Below are 19,461 nucleotides of genomic sequence, written 5' to 3'. Positions count from 1 at the left end.
TAATAATAATGTTGGTATTTGTTAAGCGCTTACTATGTGCCAAGCACTGTTCTAAGCGCTGGGGTAGATACAAGGTCATCAGGTTGTCCCCCGTGGGGCTCCCGGTCTTCATCCCCGTTTTCCAGATGAGGTCACTGAGGCCCAGAGAAGTGAAGTGACTTGCCCAAGGTCACACAGCAGACACGCGGCGGAGCCGGGATCAGAACCCATGACCTCTGACTCCCAAGCCCGGGCTCTTTCCCCTGAGCCACGTGTGGAAATCGGTCTGTGTCCAACTTAATAATAATAATGATGATGGCATTTGTTAAGCGCTTACTATGTGCCAAGCACTGTTCTAAGCGCTGGGCAGGACACAAGGTGATCAGGTTGTCCCACGGGGGGCTCACAGTCTTTAATCCCCATTTTCCAGATGAGGGAACTGAGGCCCAGAGAAGTGAAGCGACTTGCCCAAGGTGACACAGCAGACAAGTGGCGGAGCCGGTATTAGAACCCACGACCTCTGACTGCCAAGCCCGGGCTCTTTCCACTGAGCCACGCTGCTTGATTATCTTGCCTCTACCCCAGCGCTTAGTACAGTCCCTGGCACATAGCAGCATGGCTCAGTGGAAATCATTCATTCAGTCACTCATTCATTCAATCGTATTTATTGAGCGCTTACTGCGTGCGGAGCACTGGACTAAGCGCTTGGGAAGTCCAAGTTGGCAACATAGAGAGACGGTCCCTACCCAACAGTGGGTTCACAGTCTAGAAGGGGGAGACAGACGACAGAACAAAACATATTAACAAAATAAAATAAATAGAATAAACATGTACTAATAAAATAAGTAAATAAAGAGTAATATAAGATAAATAAATAAATAGAGTAATACACATGGTAAGAGCCCGCTGCGGGACAAGGCCTGCGTCCAACCCGATCTCCTTGGGAGCCACCCTGGCGTTCATTCATTCATTCAATCGTATTTATTGAGTGCTTACTGTGTGAAGAGCACTGTACTAAGCGCTTGACACCGTACTAAGAGCCCGGGCTTTGGAGTCAGAGGTCACGGGTTCAAATCCCCGCTCCGGCAGTGTCAGCTGTGTGACTTTGGGCGAGTCACTTCACCTCTCTGGGCCTCAGTTCCCTCATCTGGAAAAGGGGGATTAAGACTGTGGGCCCCCCCGTAGGACGGCCTGATCACCTTGCGCTTAGAACAGTGCTTTGCACATAGTAAGCGCTTAACAAGTAGCATCATTCTTATAGCAAGCCCTTAAAAGCCTCAATGATCACTAGTAGTCGTAGGGGACCGATGAAGACTATCAGTTGGCCGGTGGGGAGGGGAGGTGGCTAGCGGAGAGAGTCAGTGGCCAGCGGAGAGAGGCGGGGGGCCGGCGAGGGTCTTGGGGGGACCAGGGCCCGGGAGGGAGTTGGGGAGACAGTAGGGGGTCGTCTAGTACAACAGAGGAAGTGGCCACAAGCAGGGCCAGGCCGATTAGCTGACATCCTGGGAAAGCCGCGCGGCCTTCCGGCTTTTCCCGTTTCCTTTCTTCCACCTCTGGGGAAGGATGAGGGATCCAGGGATCCTCACCCAAGCCCCCCGGGGAAAGAGAAGACGGCCTTACGCTCTCCTTGCCCAGGCGGGGAAACTGAGGCCCGGGGAGGATGGGCACGGGTGGTAACAGACTAGGTTGTGGGCAGGGAAGGGGTCTATTTTAGCACCGTCCTCTCCCAAGCGCTTAGTCCAGTGCGCCGCACGCTGTAAGTCAATCGTCAATCGTATTTATTGAGCGCTTACTATGTGCAGAGCACTGTAAGTCCTCGCTAAATACAATTGAATGAATGAGGGAGTGGGAGACAGGAAGGGTCATGGGTTCTAATCCCGCCCCCGCCACTTGTCAGCGGTCTGAGTTTGGGCAAGTCACTTCATTTTCATTCTTTCATTCATTTATTCAATCGGATCTACTGCGCGCTTACTGCGTGCGGAGCGCTGGGATGTACAAGTTGGCAACATAGAGAGACGGTCTCTGGGCCTCAGTTCCCTCATCTGGAAGATGGGGATGAAGACTGTAAGCCCCTCGTGGGGCAACCTTGATTACCTTGTATCCCCCCGCAGCGCTTAGAACAGTGCTCGGGACGTAGTAAGCGCTTAACAAATACCAACATTAGTTGGGGGGGCGGGGGCAAGATGGGCAGGACATGTTGATGCCCTCCAGGGTCCGGGGATCAATCAATCAATCGTATTTACTGAGCGCTTACTGTGTGCAGAGCACTGTACTAAGCGTTTGGGAAGTCCAAGTTGGCAACATAGAGAGACGGTCCCTACCCAACAGTGGGCTCACAGTCTAGAAGGGGAGAGGAAAGAAGCCAGGCCCTGGGTTCCAATCTCGCTCTGCCGCTCGCCTGCTGTGTGATCTCGAGCAAGTCACTTCACTTCTCTGGGCTTCCGTTTCCTCATAAGTAAAATGAGGATTCTATGCCTTTTTTTTAAAAAAAAGTGATATCTGTTAAGCGCTTACTATGGGCCAGGCACTGTACTAAGCAGTGCGACAGATAAAAGGATCAGATAAGATACGGTCCATGTCCCACATGGGGCTCTTAACTTCCATTTTAGAACTGAGGGAACTGAGGCGTAGAGAATAATAAAGATTATGGTATTTGTGAAGCACTTACTATGTTCCAGGCACTGTACTAAGCGTGGGGGGTGGGTACTTCTCTGGGCCTCAGTTACCTCATCTGTAAAATGGGGATTAAGAATGTGAGCCCCACGTGGGACACCCTGATCACCTTATATCCTCCCCAGCGCTTAGTACAGTGCTTTGCACATAGTAAGCGCTTAACAAATGCCTTTATTATTATTATTATTATTACTACTACTACTACTAGTAAATCGGGTTGGACACAGTCCCTGTCCCACATGGGGCTCACAGACTCAATCCCCATTTTACAGATGAGGGAACTGAGGCCCAGAGGCGTGAAGCGACTCGCCCCCGGGGTCACCCGGGAGACAGGTGGCGGGGTCGGAATTAGAACCCAGGACCTTCTGACTTTCAGGCTCGTGATTTTTGCTCTCTAGGCTGCACAGCTGTTCTCCCTCCCGCTTTGACTGTGAGGTCTGTGTGGCCCTCCCCTCGTCCCCGCAACCCCTCGCACCTGGCCCCTGCTCTGAGCCTCAAGTTGCCCACTGTCTAGTCAGCGGGGACCCCCACCCCCCTGATAATAATAATAACGATGGCATTTGTTAAGCGCTTACTATGTGCAAAGCACTGTACTAAGCGCTGGGGAGGATACAAGGTGATCAGGTTGTCCCATGGGGGGCTCACAGTCTTCAGCCCACTGTTGGGTAGGGACCATCTCTATGTGTTGCCAACTTGTACTTCCCAAGTGCTTAGTACAGTGCTCTGCACACAGTAAGCGCTCAATCAATCAATCGATCAATCGTATTTATTGATACGATTGAATATGTATTCAATAAATAAGATTGAATGAATGAATGAATAAAGCCCCATTTTCCAGATGAGTGAACTGAGGCCCAGAGAAGTGAAGTGACTTACCCAAAGTCCCACAGCTGACAAGTGGCGGAGCCAGGATGGAACCGGACAAATAATAATAATGATAATAATTTTGGTATTTGTTTAGCGCTTGCTATGTGCCAAGCACTGTTCTAAGCGCTGGGGAGGAAACAGGTGATCAGGTTGTCCCACGTGGAGCTCACAGTCTTCATCCCCATTTTACAGATGAGGGAACTGAAGCCCAGAGAATAATAATAATAATAATAATGATGGCATTTGTTTTTTTATGGCACTTATTAAGCGCTTACTATGTGCCAAGCACTGTTCTAAGTGCTGGGGAGGTTACAAGGTGATCAGGTTGTCCCACGGGGGGCTCACAGTCATCACCCCCATTTTCCAGATGAGGTCACTGAGGCCCAGAGAAGTGAAGTGACTCGCCCAAAGTCACACAGCTGACAATTGGCGGAGCTGGGATTTGAACCCATGACCTCTGACTCCAAAGCCCGGGCTCTTTCCACTGGCATTTGTTAAGCCCTTACTATGTGCGAAGCACTGTTCTAAGCACTGAGGGGGGGGGGATTACAAGGTGATCAGGTGGTCTCACGGGGGGGTGGGGGGGGGCTCACAGTTTAAAGCCCCATTTTCCAGATGAGGGAACTGAGGCCCAGAGAATAATAATAATGATGATGGCATTTGTTAAGCGCTTACTATGTGCAAAGCACTGTTCTAAGCGCTGGGTGGGGGAATACAAGGTGATCAGGTTGTCCCACGGAGGGGCTCACAGTTTAAATCCCCATTTTCCAGATGAGGGAACTGAGGCCCAGAGAATAATAATAATAATAATGATGATGGCATTTGTTAAGCGCTTACTATGTGCAAAGCACTGTTCTAAGCGCTGGGTGGGGGAATACAAGGTGATCAGGTGGTCCCACGGGGGGCTCACAGTTTAAAGCCCCATTTTCCAGATGAGGGAACTGAGGCCCAGAAAAGTGATGTGACTTGACCAAAGTCACACAGCTGACAAGTGGCGTTGCTGGAATTAGAACCCGGGCTCCTTCCACCGAGCCACGCGGATTGGGGTTTGCAAATAGGCCCAGCTGTGATGGATGCCCTCCCTGCTCAGGCCCCCGGCAGGACGCCAAGAGGGGCTTGGCCCTGGGTTGGGGGTCGCATAGCAGACTGGAGCCCCCCGGCCCTGCTCCGCTGTTCCTGATAATAATAATAATAATAATGGAATTTATTAAGCGCTTACTATGTGCACAGTACTGTTCTAAGCGCTGGGGAGGTTACAAGGTGATCAGGTTGTCCCATGGGGGGCTCCCAGTCTTCATCCCCATTTGACAGATAAGGTAACTGAGGCCTAGAGAAGTGTGAAGTGACTTGCCCAAACCGGATTATTGCTCTGCACTCCGGTGGTCCAGGAGACCAGAGAGAGGCAGGAACCGGGCCGGGGACACACAGCCTCGCCCGGGGGTTTATGGAGGGGGTCTTCCGCCCCGAGGCGACCACCCCAGGCCTGGGAGCAGGCACGGCCAGCCCAGTCATCCCCCTGCCTCCGAAGCCCCCGGCCTGGGGCAGATCCCGAGCCCGGAGACCGGAGCCCTTAATCCAGGCCTTCCCGATGAGTCCCCTGCCCCTTAACTACAGCACATTCTGACCCCCCGGAGCCCCTCACCCCTAAATCCAGACCTCCCCGATGAGCCCCCCGCCCCTTAACCACACCTGATCCTGCCCCCTCTTCTCCCCGGAGCCCCTCACCCCTAATTCCAGGCCTCTGCGATGAGCCCCCCGCCCTCAGTCCAGATCAGCCCCTGCCCACCCTGGAGACCCTCACCCCTAATCCAGGCCTCCCCTCTGAGCCCCCCGCCCTCAGTCCAGATCAGCCCCTGTCCCCCCGGAGACCCTCCCCCCTAAATCCAGGCCTCTCCGATGAGCCCCTGCCCCCCTGGAGACCCTCACCCCTATTCCAGGCTTCCCCTCTGAGCCCCCCGCCCTCAGTCCAGATCAGCCCCTGCCCCCCCGGAGACCCTCACCCCTAAATCCAGGCCTTTCCGCTGAGCCCCCCGCCCACAATCCAGATCAGCCCCTGCCCCCCTGGAGACCCTCACCCCTAAATCCAGCCAAGATGAGCCCCTTACCCCCCGGAGACCCTCACCCCTATTCCAGGCTTCCCCTCTGAGCCCCCCGCCCTCAGTCCAGATGAGCCCCTGACCCCCTGGAGACCCTCACCCCTAATCCAGGCCTCCCTGCTGAGCTCTCCGCCCTCAGTCCAGATCAGCCCCTGCCCCCGGGAGACCCTCACCCCTAATTCCAGCCCTCTCCGATGAGCCCCCCGCTCTCAGTCCAGATGAGCCCCTGTCCCCCCAGAGACCCTGACCCCTAAATCCAGGCCTTTCCGCTGAGCCCCCCGCCCACAGTCCAGATCAGCCCCTGCCCCCCAGAGACCCTCACCCCTAAATCCAGGCCTTTCGGATGAGCCCCCCTCCCACAGTCCAGATCAGCCCCTGCCCCCCAGAGAGACCCTCACCCCTAAATCCAGCCCTCTCCGCTGAGCCCCCCGCCCACAGTCCAGATCAGCCCCTGTCCCCCCCGGAGACCCTCACCCCTAAATCCAGCCCTCTAGGATGAGCCCCTGTCCCCCCGGAGCCCCTCACCCCTATTCCAGGCTTCCCCTCTGAGCCCCCCGCCTTCAGTCCAGATGAGCCCCTGCCCCCCAGAGACCCTCACCCCTAATCCAGACCTCCCCGATGAGCCCCCCCGCCCCTTAACCACACCTGATCCTGCCCCCCCCTTCTCCCCGGAGACCCTCCCCCCTAAATCCAGGCCTTTCCGCTGAGCCCCTGCCCCCCCGGAGACCCTCCCCCCCTAAATCCAGGCTTCCCCTCTGAGCCCCCCGCCCTCAGTCCAGATGAACCCCTGTCCCCCCGGAGACCCTCACCCCTAAATCCAGGCTTTTCCGCTGAGCCCCTGCCCCCCCCAGAGACCCTCCCCCCCCCCCCAAAATCCAGGCCTCAACCCTGTGAAGGAGCCCCCCTCCCCTACCTGGGCTGGGGTCCGGCCGGCGGCGGCCGCTGGCAGCCGGGCTGGGCGCGGGTCTGACACCTCCCCCCTGCCCCCAGCGGGGGGCGCCAGCGGGGCCGTCAGCCCCGCCCCTCGGGACCCTCCGGCCAATCGGAGGCGGGCTATCCCCGCCCCGGGAGGCCCTCCGACCAATCGGAAGCGAGCCACCCCCGAGGCCCCGCCCACTTCCCCGAGCGGGGGGGGGGCGGGCCCTGCCTCCGGCCTCAGCCAATCAGCGGGCGGGGATCCGGCCCGCCCGGATCATTCATTCATTCAGCCCGTAGTATTTATTGAGCGCTTACTGCGTGCACAACACTGTACTAAGCGCTTGGAAAGTCCAAGTCGGCAACATAGACGGACGGTCCCTACCCGACAGCGGGCTAACAGTCTAAAAGGGGGGAGACGGACAACAGAACAAAACAAGGAGGTGTCAATACCACCAGAATTATTAATAATAATAATAATAATAATAATAATAATAATATCATTTATTAAGCGCTTACTATGTGCTAAGCACCGTCCTAAGCAATGGGGAGGTGACAAGGTGATCAGGTTGTCCCACAAGGGGGCTCCCGGTCTTCATCCCCATTTCCCAGAAGAGGGAACTGAGGCCCAGAGAAGTGAAGTGACTTCCCCGAAGTCACTCAGCTGACAAGCGGCGGAGCCGGGATTTGAACCCGTGACCTCTGACTCCCAAGCCCGGGCTCTTTCCCCAGAGCCACGCTAAGCGCTTACTATGTGCAAAGCACCGTTCTAAGCGCTGGGGAGGTTACAAGGTGATCAGGGTGTCATTCATTCAGTCGTATTTATTGAGCGCTTACTGTGTGCAGAGCACTGTGCTAAGCGCTTGGGAAGTACAAGTTGGCAACATATAGAGACGGTCCCTATCCAACAACGGGCTACTTGCCCAAAGTCACACAGCTGACAATTGGCAGGGTGGAGATTTGAACCCATGACCTCTGACTCCAAAGCCTGGGCTCTTTCCACTGAGCCATGCTAAGCGCTTACTTTGTGCAAAGCACCGTTCTAAGCGCTGGGGAGGTTACAGGGTGATCAGGTTGTCCCACGGGGGGCTCACAGTCTTCATCCCCATTTTACAGATGAGGGAACTGAGGCCCACAGAATAATAATAATAATGATAGCATTTATTAGGCGCTTACTATGTGCAAAGCACTGTTCTAAGCGCTGGGGAGGTTACAGGGTGATCAGGTTGTCCCACGGGGGGCTCACAGTCTTCACCCCCATTTTACAGAAGAGGGAACTGAGGCCCAGAGAATAATAATAATAGCACTTATTAGGCACTTACTATGCGCAAAGCACTGTTCTAAGCGCTGGGGAGGTTACAGGGTGATCAGGTTATCCCACAGGGGGCTCACAGTCTTCACCCCCATTTTACAGATGAGGGAACTGAGGCCCAGAGAAGTGAAGTGACTTGCCCAAAATCACACAGCTGACAGTTGGCGGAGCTGGGATTTGAACCCATGACCTCGGACTCCCAAGCCCGGGCTCTTTCCACTGAGTCACGCTGCTTCTCGGCTATAGAATTATATAGCTAGATACACATAATTAATAAAATAGAGTAGTAAATACGTACAAATATATACGAGTGCTGTGGGGAAGGGGAAGGGGGTAGGTAGTTTTAGACTGTGAGCCCACTGTTGGGTAGGGACTGTCTCTCTATGTTGCCAACTTGTACTTCCCAAGCTCTTAGTACAGTGCTCTGCGCACAGTAAGCACTCAATACATACGATTAATTGATTGATTGATTAGGGCAGGGGCGGTGGGGGGGTGGCGTTAAAAGAAGGGTGGCCAGAAATCACACTCTGCCACATGGACCCCCAGCTCTCTGCCACCCTGTAAACCCGTTATGAGCAGGGAATGAGTCTGCTATATTGTTCCGTCAATCAATCAATCAATCGTATTTATTGAGCGCTTACTGTGTGCAGAGCACTGTACTAAGCGCTTGGGAAGCCAAGTTGGCAACATATAGAGACGGTTACTACCCAACAGTGGGCTCACAGTCTAGAAGGGGGAGACAGAGAACAAAACAAAACATATTAACAAAATAGATTCTCATGCACCCAGAACCCTGCTCCCCCAACCCCCATTACTCCAGCCCTCTGCTCCTCCAGCCCCCCAGCTCCCCCAGACCCCTGCTACTTATTCATTCATGCAATCGTATTTATTGAGCTCTTACTGCGTGCAGAGCACTGTACTCGGCGCTCGGAAAGTACAATTTGGCAACAGAAACAATCACAGTCCCTAGGCCGCTGCTCCCCCAGCCCCCATTTCACCAGCCCCCCTGCTCCCCCAGCCCCCCCTCCCCCAGCCTCCTGCTCCTCCAGCCCCCAGGCCCCTGCTCCCCCAGACCCCCAGACTCTCACTCCCCCATCCTTCAGCTCCCCCAGACCCCCAGACTCTCACTCCCCCATCCCTCAGCTCCCCCAGACCTCCAGACTCTCACTCCCCCATCCCTCAGCTCCCCCAGACCCCCAGACTCTCACTCCCCCATCCTTCAGCTCCCCCAGACCCCCAGACTCTCACTCCCCCATCCTTCAGCTCCCCCAGACCCCCAGACTCTCACTCCTCCATCCCTCAGCTCCCCCAGACCTCCAGACTCTCACTCCCCCATCCCTCAGCTCCCCTAGACCCCCAGACTCTCACTCCCCCATCCCTCAGCTCCCCCAGACCCCCAGACTCTCACTCCCCCATCCTTCAGCTCCTCCAGACCCCCAGACTCTCACTCCCCCATCCCTCGGCTCCCCCAGACCTCCAGACTCTCACTCCCCCATCCCTCAGCTCCCCCAGACCCCCACTCCCCCATCCCTCGGCTCCCCGAGACCCCCAGACTCTCACTCCCCCATCCCTCAGCTCCCCCAGACCCCAGACTTTCACTCCCCCATCCCTCAGCTCCCCCAGACCCCCAGACTCTCACTCCCCCATCCTTCAGCTCCCCCAGACCCCCAGACTCTCACTCCCCCATCCTTCAGCTCCCCCAGACCCCCAGACTCTCACTCCTCCATCCCTCAGCTCCCCCAGACCTCCAGACTCTCACTCCCCCATCCCTCAGCTCCCCTAGACCCCCAGACTCTCACTCCCCCATCCCTCAGCTCCCCCAGACCCCCAGACTCTCACTCCCCCATCCTTCAGCTCCTCCAGACCCCCAGACTCTCACTCCCCCATCCCTCGGCTCCCCCAGACCTCCAGACTCTCACTCCCCCATCCCTCAGCTCCCCCAGACCCCCACTCCCCCATCCCTCGGCTCCCCGAGACCCCCAGACTCTCACTCCCCCATCCCTCAGCTCCCCCAGACCCCAGACTTTCACTCCCCCATCCCTCAGCTCCCCCAGACCCCCAGACTCTCACTCCCCCATCCCTCAGCTCCCCCAGACCCCCAGACTCTCACTCCCCCATCCCTCAGCTCCCCCAGACCCCCAGGCTCTCACTCCTCCATCCCTCAGCTCCCCCAGACCCCCAGACTCTCACTCCCCCATCCCTCGGCTCCCCCAGACTCTCACTCCCCCATCCCTCAGCTCCCCCAGACCTCCAGACTTTCACTCCCCCCAGACCCCGGCTCCCCCAGACCCCAGCTCCCCCAGACCCCTGCTACTTTAGCCCCCAAGACTCTCACTCCCCCAGACTCCTGCTCTCCCAGCCCTTTTTATTCCATCCCTCACTACCCCAGTCTTTGGTTACTCCAGGCCCCCAGCCCCCTGCTTCCCCAGACCCTGGCTCTCCCAGACCCCCGGCCCTCAGCTCCCCTAGACCCCACTACTCCAGCCCCTGCTCCCCAAGCCCCCACAACTCCAGCCCTTGCTGCCCCAGTCTCCCGCTACTCCAGCCCCCCAGACTTTGGCCCCCCAACCCCCACTACCCCAGCCTCATTCAATCATATTTATTGAGCGCTCACTGTGTACAAAGCACTGTACTAAGTGCTTAAGTAGCCTCCTGCTACTCCAGTCTCCCCCAGCCCCCAGGCTCCCCCAGACCCTCGCTACTTCGGCCCCTTGAACCCTCCTGCTCCCCACCCCCAACTACCCCAGTCTTCCCCAGCCCCCCGGACCCCCAGTCCCCAGCTCCCCCAGACCCCACTACTCCAGCCCTCGCACCCCAGTCTCCTGCTCCTCGAGACCCCGGCCCTTGGCTGTCCACGGCCTAGGCCTAGTGGGCCCCCCATCCTCAGCAGAGCGGCAGTAGCAGCTGCAGGGCGGCCTCTGTGACTTGGCGTCCCCTGCTCGATGCCCACCCCGCAGCTGGCACCTCGAGCCGGCGGCTCTGAACCTCTGAAACCCGACCCACGCCCACCGGCTCCACTCTGGGAGAGGGGAAGGGGCAGCTGCAGGCTCTGCGACCCCCCACCCGGCCCCCGCTGCCACCCACAAAAGCTCTTCTTTCCTTCCTGCCCACCCCGGCAGGCCCCAAGACCAGGCCCGACGGGACTTTGGCTAAGCTTTCCAGGCCCTGACGGGGTTTGGGGGGGGCAAGCATCCCCCCCAATGTCCCACCCCCTGCCCCTCTCCCCCAGTGTCCCAGGCCCTGCCCCTGCAGTTGGAGGGAGGAAGCTGGGAAGAGGCAGGGAACTGTCCCCAGACGAGGGAGGAGACGGGAAGAATTTTCCATTTGTCTCCCTGAGAGCGGAGAAGGCAGGAAGCAAGTCTGGAAGACTTGGTTCCAGGGGGGCGGGGGGGCAGGAGGGCAGGGGGAAGGTCCAGGCCACAGAAACACCCAAACGGAAACACACACACACACACACGTACATGGACACACACACATGCATGATGCATGCACACATACACATGTGATCCTGGAATCCCTCAGAAGAGAAAGGCTGAGCGCCCTCCTCCTCCTCCTTCCCTCCCTCCTCATCTTCATTTTCCTTCTCCTCTTCCTCCTCCTCCTCCTCATTTTCCTCCTCCTCCTCCTCATTTTCCTCCTCCTCCTCTTCCTCTTCCTCATTTTCATCCTGCTCCCCCTTGTCCTTCTCCTATCTTTCCTCTTCCTCCTTCTCTTCATTTTCCTCTTCCTCCTCCTCTTTCTCTTCCTCCTCCTCATTTTCATCCTGCTCCTCCTTGTCCTTCTCCTATCTTTCCTCTTCCTCCTCCTCTTCATTTTCCTCTTCCTCCTCCTCTTTTTCCTCCTCCTCCTAATTTTCATCCAGCTCCTCCTTGTCCTTCTCCTATCTTTCCTCTTCCTCCTTCTTTTCCTCTTTCTCCTCCTTTTCCTTTCTCCTCCTCCTCCTCCTTCTCTTCCTCCTCCTCCTCCTCTTCATTTTCCACCTCCTCCTCTTCCTCCTCCTCCTCATTTTCATCCTCCTCCTCCTACTTCTCCTCTTCCTTGTCCTTCTCCTCTCTTTCCTCTTCCTCCTTTTCCTCTTTCTCCTCCTCCTCCTCCTCCTCTTTATTTCCACCTCCTCCTCTTCCTCCTCCTCCTCATTTTCATCCTCCTCCTCTTACTTCTCCTCTTCCTTGTCCTTCTCCTCTCTTTCCTCTTCCTCCTTTTCCTCCTTCTCCTCCTTCTCCTCTTCTTCCTCCTCCTCCTTCTCCTCATTCCCCCTCCTCTTCCTTTTTCTTCATTCTCCTCCTCTCCCTCCTCTTCTTCTTCCTTTCCTCCCCATACCCACCCCACCCCCTCTGTAAATGGGGGTGTGACCCGGGCCCCCAAGATCAATGGTTTGTAGCAAATGGCTGAAGAGCAGTTTGTAGTCCTGTGTCAGGGGTGTGTGTGTGTGTTTGTGCACACATGTGATTATGTGCATGGTCCCCTGCATGTGGGTAGGCCTGTGTTTGTGCATATGTGTGTGTGTGGCCGGGGGTGGGAGCCGTATGGGTACGTATGTAAGGGTGTACGTGCGTAGGTCTGCATGTATAGTGATGTACATATGTGTGTGGGGGTGTGGATGGGTATGTGTGAAGGGTGTAGGTACACAGGGGTGCACGTATGGAGAGGTATATGTGTGTGTAGTGCGTCTGAGTGCTTACATATGGGAAGACTGTAAGCTTCTTGAAAGCAGGGATCCCATCCAAAGAAGCAGAGTGGCTTGGGAGTCAAAGGTAGTGGGTTCTAATCCCGACTCTGCCACTTGTCAGCTGGGTGACTTTGGGCAAGTCACTTCACTTCTCTGGGCCTCAGTGACCTCATCTGTCAAATGGGGATAAGGACCGTGAGCCCCACATGGGACAACCTGATAACCTCGTATCTCTTGCAGGTGCTTAGAACAGTGCTTGGCACATATTAAGTGCTTAACAAAAACACCATTATTATCTACTAACTACTCTCCCAAGCGTTCAGTTCAGTGTTCTGCACATAATAGACTGTCACGTTCTGAGACAGGTGAGGGAGGGGAGGGATGGGGCCAGACGGGGTTGCTCCCCACCTACTTTGGCCATTCATTCATTCATTCAATCAATCATTTCATTCAATCGTATTTGAGCACTTACTATGTGCAGACGACTGTACTAAGCGCTTGGGAGAGTATAATATAAAAATAGATATATTCCCTGGCCATGGGAAGTCTGCCTGTAGTTCCCACTTCTCCCCAAACATCCCCCCAACCTCGCCCCTTCCTAATAATAATAATATAATAATGGTACTTGTTAAGCACTTACTATAAGCCAAGCACTGTTTTAAGCGCTGGAGCAGATATATTCATTCATTCAATCATATTTATTCATTCATTCAATCGTATTTATTGAGTGCTTACTCTGTGCAGAGCACTGTACTAAGCACTTGGGAAGTACAAGTTAATGGGGTCAGACACAGCCCCTCTCCCTCATGAGGCTCACAGTCTTAACCCCCATTTTACAGATGAGGTCACTGAGGCCCAGAGAATAATAATGATAACAACGATGGTATCTGTTAAAAGATCTCTGGTGATCTTTTAATATTTTTAATGGTATTTGCTAAGCCCTTACTATGTACCCAGCACTGTTCTAAGCACTCGGGTAGAGACAACCTGATACCAGGTACTGAACGCAGTGCAGGGCTGGGGTGGATAACAATAATAATAATGCCATTTATTAAGCGCTTACTATGTGCAAAGCACTGTTCTAAGCCCTGGGGAGGTTGCAAGGTGATCAGGTTGTCCCACGGGGGGCTCACAGTCTTCATCCCCATTTTACAATTGAGGAAACTGAGGTACAGAGAAGTGAAGTGACTTGCCCAAAGTCACACAGCTGACAAGGATAGGTACCATGTCCTTCTGTCTAGACTGTGAGTCCACTGTTGGGTAGGGACCGTCTCTACATGTCGCCAACTTGGACTTCCCAAGCGCTTAGTACAGTGCCCTGCACACAGTAAGCGCTCAATAAACATGATTGATTGATTGATTGACACCCAGCAGTGTGGCTCGGTGGAAAGAGCACGGGCTTGGAAGTCAGAGGTCATGGGTTCTAATTCCGGCCCCACCACTCACCGGTTGTGTGACTTTGGGCATGTCGGTTAACTTCTCTGTGCCTCAATTACCTCATCTGGAAAATGGGGATTAAGATTGTGAGCTCCATGTGGGACAACCTGATCGTCTTGTAGAACAGTGCTGTGCACATAGTAAGTGCTTAATAAATGCCATCATTATTATTATTATTAGGCCACGTTGTTTCTAGAAAATCTCTACCGGAGTGTAGACGGGGAGTGTGATAGGAGTGGAGGCAGGGGACGGGACAGAAAGGCGTTTTGGGGTCCCGGCTACCCCCGAAGCCTATAGCCGTCTCTCCCGGAGGAATATGACAGCGGCAGGGATTAGGGTTAGGGTTCAGCCTGCACATCTGGACCCCCTCACCCCCCAGCCGGGCCCCGGCCTCCTGCAGGGAAACCAGCTGCCATTCCCAAGCTCCCGGCCTTCCCAGATGAGGAATGCGGTCCTTCCTGAGAGCCCCCCCTTTCATGGGATGGGGGCGGCCACCCCCCAGCCCGTGGCGGGAGGGAATAAAAGGGGGAGAGAGGGGGCTGGCACCTCTCCAGGCCCGAAACCTCCCCTGGGATGCCAAGATCCCTCCAGCCGGGAGGGCCTTGGGAGACCATTTATTCAGTCACTCAATCGTATTGAATAATAATAATAGTAATAATAATAATAATAAATTTATTCAGTCAGTCAATCGTATTCAATAATAATAATAATAATAATAATGGCATTTATTAAGCCCTTACTATGTGCAACGCCCTGTTCTAAGCGCTGGGGTAGATACAAAGCAATCAAGTTGTCCCACGCGGAGCTCACAGACTTAATCCCCATTTTGCAGATGAGGTAACAGAGGCACGGAGAAGTGAAGTGACTTGCCCAAAGTCACCCAGCTGACAAGTGGCGGAGCTGCGATTTGAACCCGTGACCTCCGACTCCAAAGCCCGGGCTCTTTCCACTGAGCCACGCGGCTTCATTGAGCACTTACGGTGCGTAGAGCGCTGTACTAAGCGCTTGGGAGAAGATAATAGAATAATGAACAGATTGAAATCAGTCTCCCCCACTCTAATAATAATGATAATGATCGCATTTATTAAGCGCTTACTATGTGCAAAGCACTGTTCTAAGCACTGGGGAGAAGATAATAGAATAATAAACAGATTGAAATCAGTCTCCCCCACTCTAATAATAATAATGATGATGGCATTTATTAAGCGCTTACTATGTGCAAAGCACTGTTCTAAGCACTGGGGAGAAGATAATAGAATAATAAACAGATTGAAATCAGTCTCCCCCACTCTAATAATAATAATAATGATGGCATTTATTAAGCGCTTACTATGTGCAAAGCACTGTTCTAAGCACTGGGGAGGTTACAAGGTGATCAAGTTGTCCCACGGGGAGCTCACAGTCTTCATCCCCCATTTTACAGATGAGGGAACTGAGGCTCAGAGACGTGAAGTGACTTGCCCAAAGTAACACAGCTGCCAATTGGTGGAGCTGGGATTTCAGTCATTCATTCAATCGTATTTATTGAGCGTTTACTGTGTGCAGAGCACTGTACTAAGCGCTTGGGACGTACAAGTTGGCAACATAGAGAGACGGTCCCTACCCAATAACGGGCTCACAGTCTAGAAGGGGGAGACAGACAACAAAACAAAACATGTGGACAGGTGTCAAGTCATCAGAATAAATAGAAATAAAGCTAGATGCACATCATTAACAAAATCTTACCTCTTACCCTTCCCCCATCTTACCTCCTTCCCTTCCCCACAGCACCTGTATATATGTATATATGTTTGTACATATTTATTACTCTATTTATTTATTTATTTTACTTGTACATATCTATTCTCTTTATTTTATTTTGTTAGTATGTTTGGTTTCGTTCTCTGTCTCCCCCTTCTAGACTGTGAGCCTGCTGTTGGGTAGGGACTGTCTCTATATGTTGCCAACTTGTACTTCCCAAGCGCTTAGTACAATGCTCTGCTCACAGTAAGCGCTCAATAAATACGATTGATTGACTGAAAATAAAGAGAATAGTAAATATGTACAAGTAAAAAAAAAGAATAATAAATCTGTACAAACATATACTTCCCAAGCGCTTAGTACAGTGCTCTGCTCACAGTAAGCGCTCAATAAATACGATTGAAATGAATGAATGAATGAATATATACAGGTGCTGTGGGGGGGGTGAAGGGGAGGAGGAGAGGAAAAAGGGGGCTCTGTCTGGCCTCCTGAGGTCACTGAGGCCCAGAGAAGTGAAATCAATCAATCGTATATATTGAGCGCTTACTGTGTGCAGAGCACTGGACTAAGCGCTTGGGAAGTCCAAGTTGGCAACATAGAGAGACAGTCCCTACCCAACAGTGGGCTCACAGTCTAGAAATGACTTGACTAAGGTCACACAGCAGAGAAGTGGCAGAGCTGGGATTCGAACCCGTGACCTGCTGACTCCAAAGCCCGGGCTCTTTCCACTAGGCCTCGCTGCCCCTGGTTCATTCCCCTGCGGGCCCATGGGGTGGTTTGGACCAAACCCCTGGTTCACCACCTCTGTCCCCTCCAGGTGGTTTGGACTGAACCCCTGGGGTTCCCATCCCAGGCCCCATCCCAGGCCCCATCCCCAGGATCATCCCCGGCACTCTGGAACACCGGAACCGTGGGCGACGGCCCTGGCAGTGCCACCCCGGCACCTCATCAATCGTATTTATTGAGCGCTTACTGTGTGCAGAGCACTGGACTAAGCGCTTGGGAAGTACAAGTTGGCAACATATAGAGACGGTCCCTAACAGTGGACTGTGAGCCCACCTTTTAGACTGTGAGCCCACTGTTGGGCAGGGACCGTCTCTATATGTTGCCAATTTGTACTTCCCAAGCGCTTAGTCCAGTGCTCTGCACATAGTAAGCGCTCAAAAAATACGATTGATGATGATAAAAGACACCTCGGGTTGCCCCCAGCGGCGGCCCCGCGGCGCTCAGTGGCAAGGGCCCGGGCTTGGGAGTCGGAGGTCGTGGGTTCAAATCCCGGCTCCGCCGCTTGTCGGCTGGGTGACTTTGGGCGAGTCGCTTCACTTCTCTGGGCCCCAGCTCCATCGTTTGGAAAACGGGGATGAAGACTGTGAGCCCCCCGTGGGACAACCTGATGACCTTGTATCCTCCCCAGGGCTTAGAACAGTGCGCCGCACATAGTAAGCGCTTAACAAATACCAAAATTATTAATTATTGTTATTATCCCCGGGCACAGTCCTGGCATGGGCACCACCACGGACACCCTGGCATCTCTGGTTGTCCCCAGGACCCTCCTCCCTACTTTCCCTCCCTCCTGCCATGTAGGAATATCGACGGGCAGTAGCCGCACTTACCCGCTTTCTTGCCCTCCAGAAATGGGGAACACTGCAACAAACAGACAGAGAAACGTGTCAGCTCCCTCTGCCCACAGACACACACAAACACACACTACACACACGCACAAAAAACACCCAGAGACAGACACACCGACACACAGAGAGGGAATCGAGTCAGCTCTCTCGGCCCCCAGAGAGACAGAGGGAGGGAAGTGGAAAGGGCCGGGGCCTGGAAATCTCATAAAGATCCAGGTTCTCATTCGGGCTCTACCACGGATAATAATAATAATAATAACGATGGCATTTGTAAAGCACTTACTATGTGCAAGCGCTGGGATCTGCTGTGTGACCTTGGGCAACTCACTTCCCTCCCTCTGTGCCTCGGTCGCCTCGTCTGTAAAAACGGGGATAAAGACTGCAAGCCCCACATGGGATAATAATAATAATAATGATGATGGCATTTATTAAGCGCTTACTCTGTGCGAAGCGCTGTTCTAAGCGCTGGGGAGGTTACAAGGTGATCAGGTTGTCCCACGGGGGGCTCACAGTCTTAATCCCCATTTTCCAGAGGAGGGAACTGAGGCCTAGAGAAGTGAAGTGACTTGCCCAAAGTCACCCAGCTGACAATTGGCAGACGTGGGATTTGAACCCATGATCTCTGACTCCAAAGCCCGGGCTCTTTCCACTGAGCCACGCTGCTTTGGACTGGGTCCAGCCTGATGAGCTTGTATCTCCCCCCGGCGCTTAGTACAGAGTCTGGCAAACGGGAAGGATCTAAGTGGATGGGTGGGTGGATTTTGAGGGGAGGAGGGAGATCTCCTTCTGAGCTACGCCTGAGAAAGATGGGAGGGTCAAAGAAGGGGCAGGAGGACGGAGAGACCGAAGAGGAGCAAGGGAGAATTTATTAATAATAATTACGGTATTTGTTAAGCACTTACTAGGTGCCAGCCACTGTACTAAGCACTGGGGTGGATATAAGCAAATGCAGTTGGACACAGTCCCTGTCCCGCATGGGGACATGGGGAGGAGGAGAGGAAAAAGGGGGCTCAGTCTGGGAAGGCCTCCTGGAGGAGGTGAGCTCTCAGTAGGGCTCTGAAGGGAGGAAGAGAGCTAGTTTGGCGGATATTTGGAGGGAGGGCACTTGGGAGAGGTAGTCGGTAGACACATTTCCCGCCCACAGGAGCTCACAGGGGAAGTCAGACACAATCAATTAATTAATTAATCAATCATCAATCAATCGATCATATTTATTGAGCGCTTACTGTGTGCAGAGCACTGGACTAAGCGCTTGGGAAGTCCAAGTTGGCAACATAGAGAGACGGTCCCTACCCAACAGCGGGCTCACGGTCTAGAAGACGCATCACGCCCAAACAGGGACATCATCAGTGGTATTCCTTCATTCAAGGTGGGGGATTAAGACTGATTAGCTCTGTATCTACCCCAGCACTTAGCACAGTGCCTAGCACAGTGCTTAAGAAATGCCATGAAAATAGTAGGGGGCAGGGGGGCTTCATCTCGGGACTGACTGCACCCCGATTTGGCCCCTAATCACAGGGAAGGGAGACTCGGGCTGGTGCGGAATGAATTTTTAGCATTCCCTATCCCTCCCGCAGTGATTCCATCCCACACTCATTCGTTCAATCGTATTTATTGAGCGCTTACTGTGTGCAGAGCACTGGACTAAGCACTCCTGACTCTCCTCTCCCAGGCCCTGACTCCCTCTCTGGGAATTGCCAGAGCTCCTGGCTGCACTTGTCCCTGCAGGCATGGATTTCCCGCGCTCACCCCTGGCTGGGGGAATGATGATGATAATAGCAATAATAATGATATTTATTCAATCAGTGAATCATATTTATTAAGCGCTTATGGTGAGCAGAGGACTCGGGAGAATACAATAAAATAAGAGTCGGTTGACGTGTTCCCTGCTCAAAAGGAATTTACTACATTTACTGTATGCCAAGCCCTGTGCTAAGCGCTCGGGATAACTATGAGGTAAACTGATCAAACGTAAGGGCTTATCAAGTGCCAAATCTTCCCTATTCATTCATTCGATGGTATTTATTGAGCACTTGCTATGTGTAAAGCTCTGTACTAAGCGCTTGGGAGAGTATAACAGAGCAATAAACAGTCACATCCCCTGCCCACGATGAACTTACAGTCTTCCTTCTGACTCTTTCC

At 53.7% G+C, this 19,461-nt stretch overlaps 1 protein-coding gene across 1 annotated transcript in view; it reads right to left on the bottom strand.

Annotated features, from left to right (window-relative positions):
• STARD8 (StAR related lipid transfer domain containing 8) overlaps positions 1–19,461 on the bottom strand; it is a 75,820-nt gene that overhangs the window by 42,755 nt on the left and 13,604 nt on the right. Inside the window, exon 2 of the mRNA XM_038748486.1 lies at positions 17,302–17,332. Coding sequence (XP_038604414.1) covers positions 17,302–17,332 — 31 coding nt within the window. The remainder of the gene's footprint in view (positions 1–17,301; positions 17,333–19,461) is intronic.

The sequence above is a fragment of the Tachyglossus aculeatus genome, chromosome 6 (genome assembly GCF_015852505.1).
Source record: "Tachyglossus aculeatus isolate mTacAcu1 chromosome 6, mTacAcu1.pri, whole genome shotgun sequence".
NCBI lineage: Eukaryota > Metazoa > Chordata > Mammalia > Monotremata > Tachyglossidae > Tachyglossus > Tachyglossus aculeatus.
Note: the sequence above shows the minus strand (reverse complement) of the source record. Positions and strands in the feature narration are given on the sequence as shown.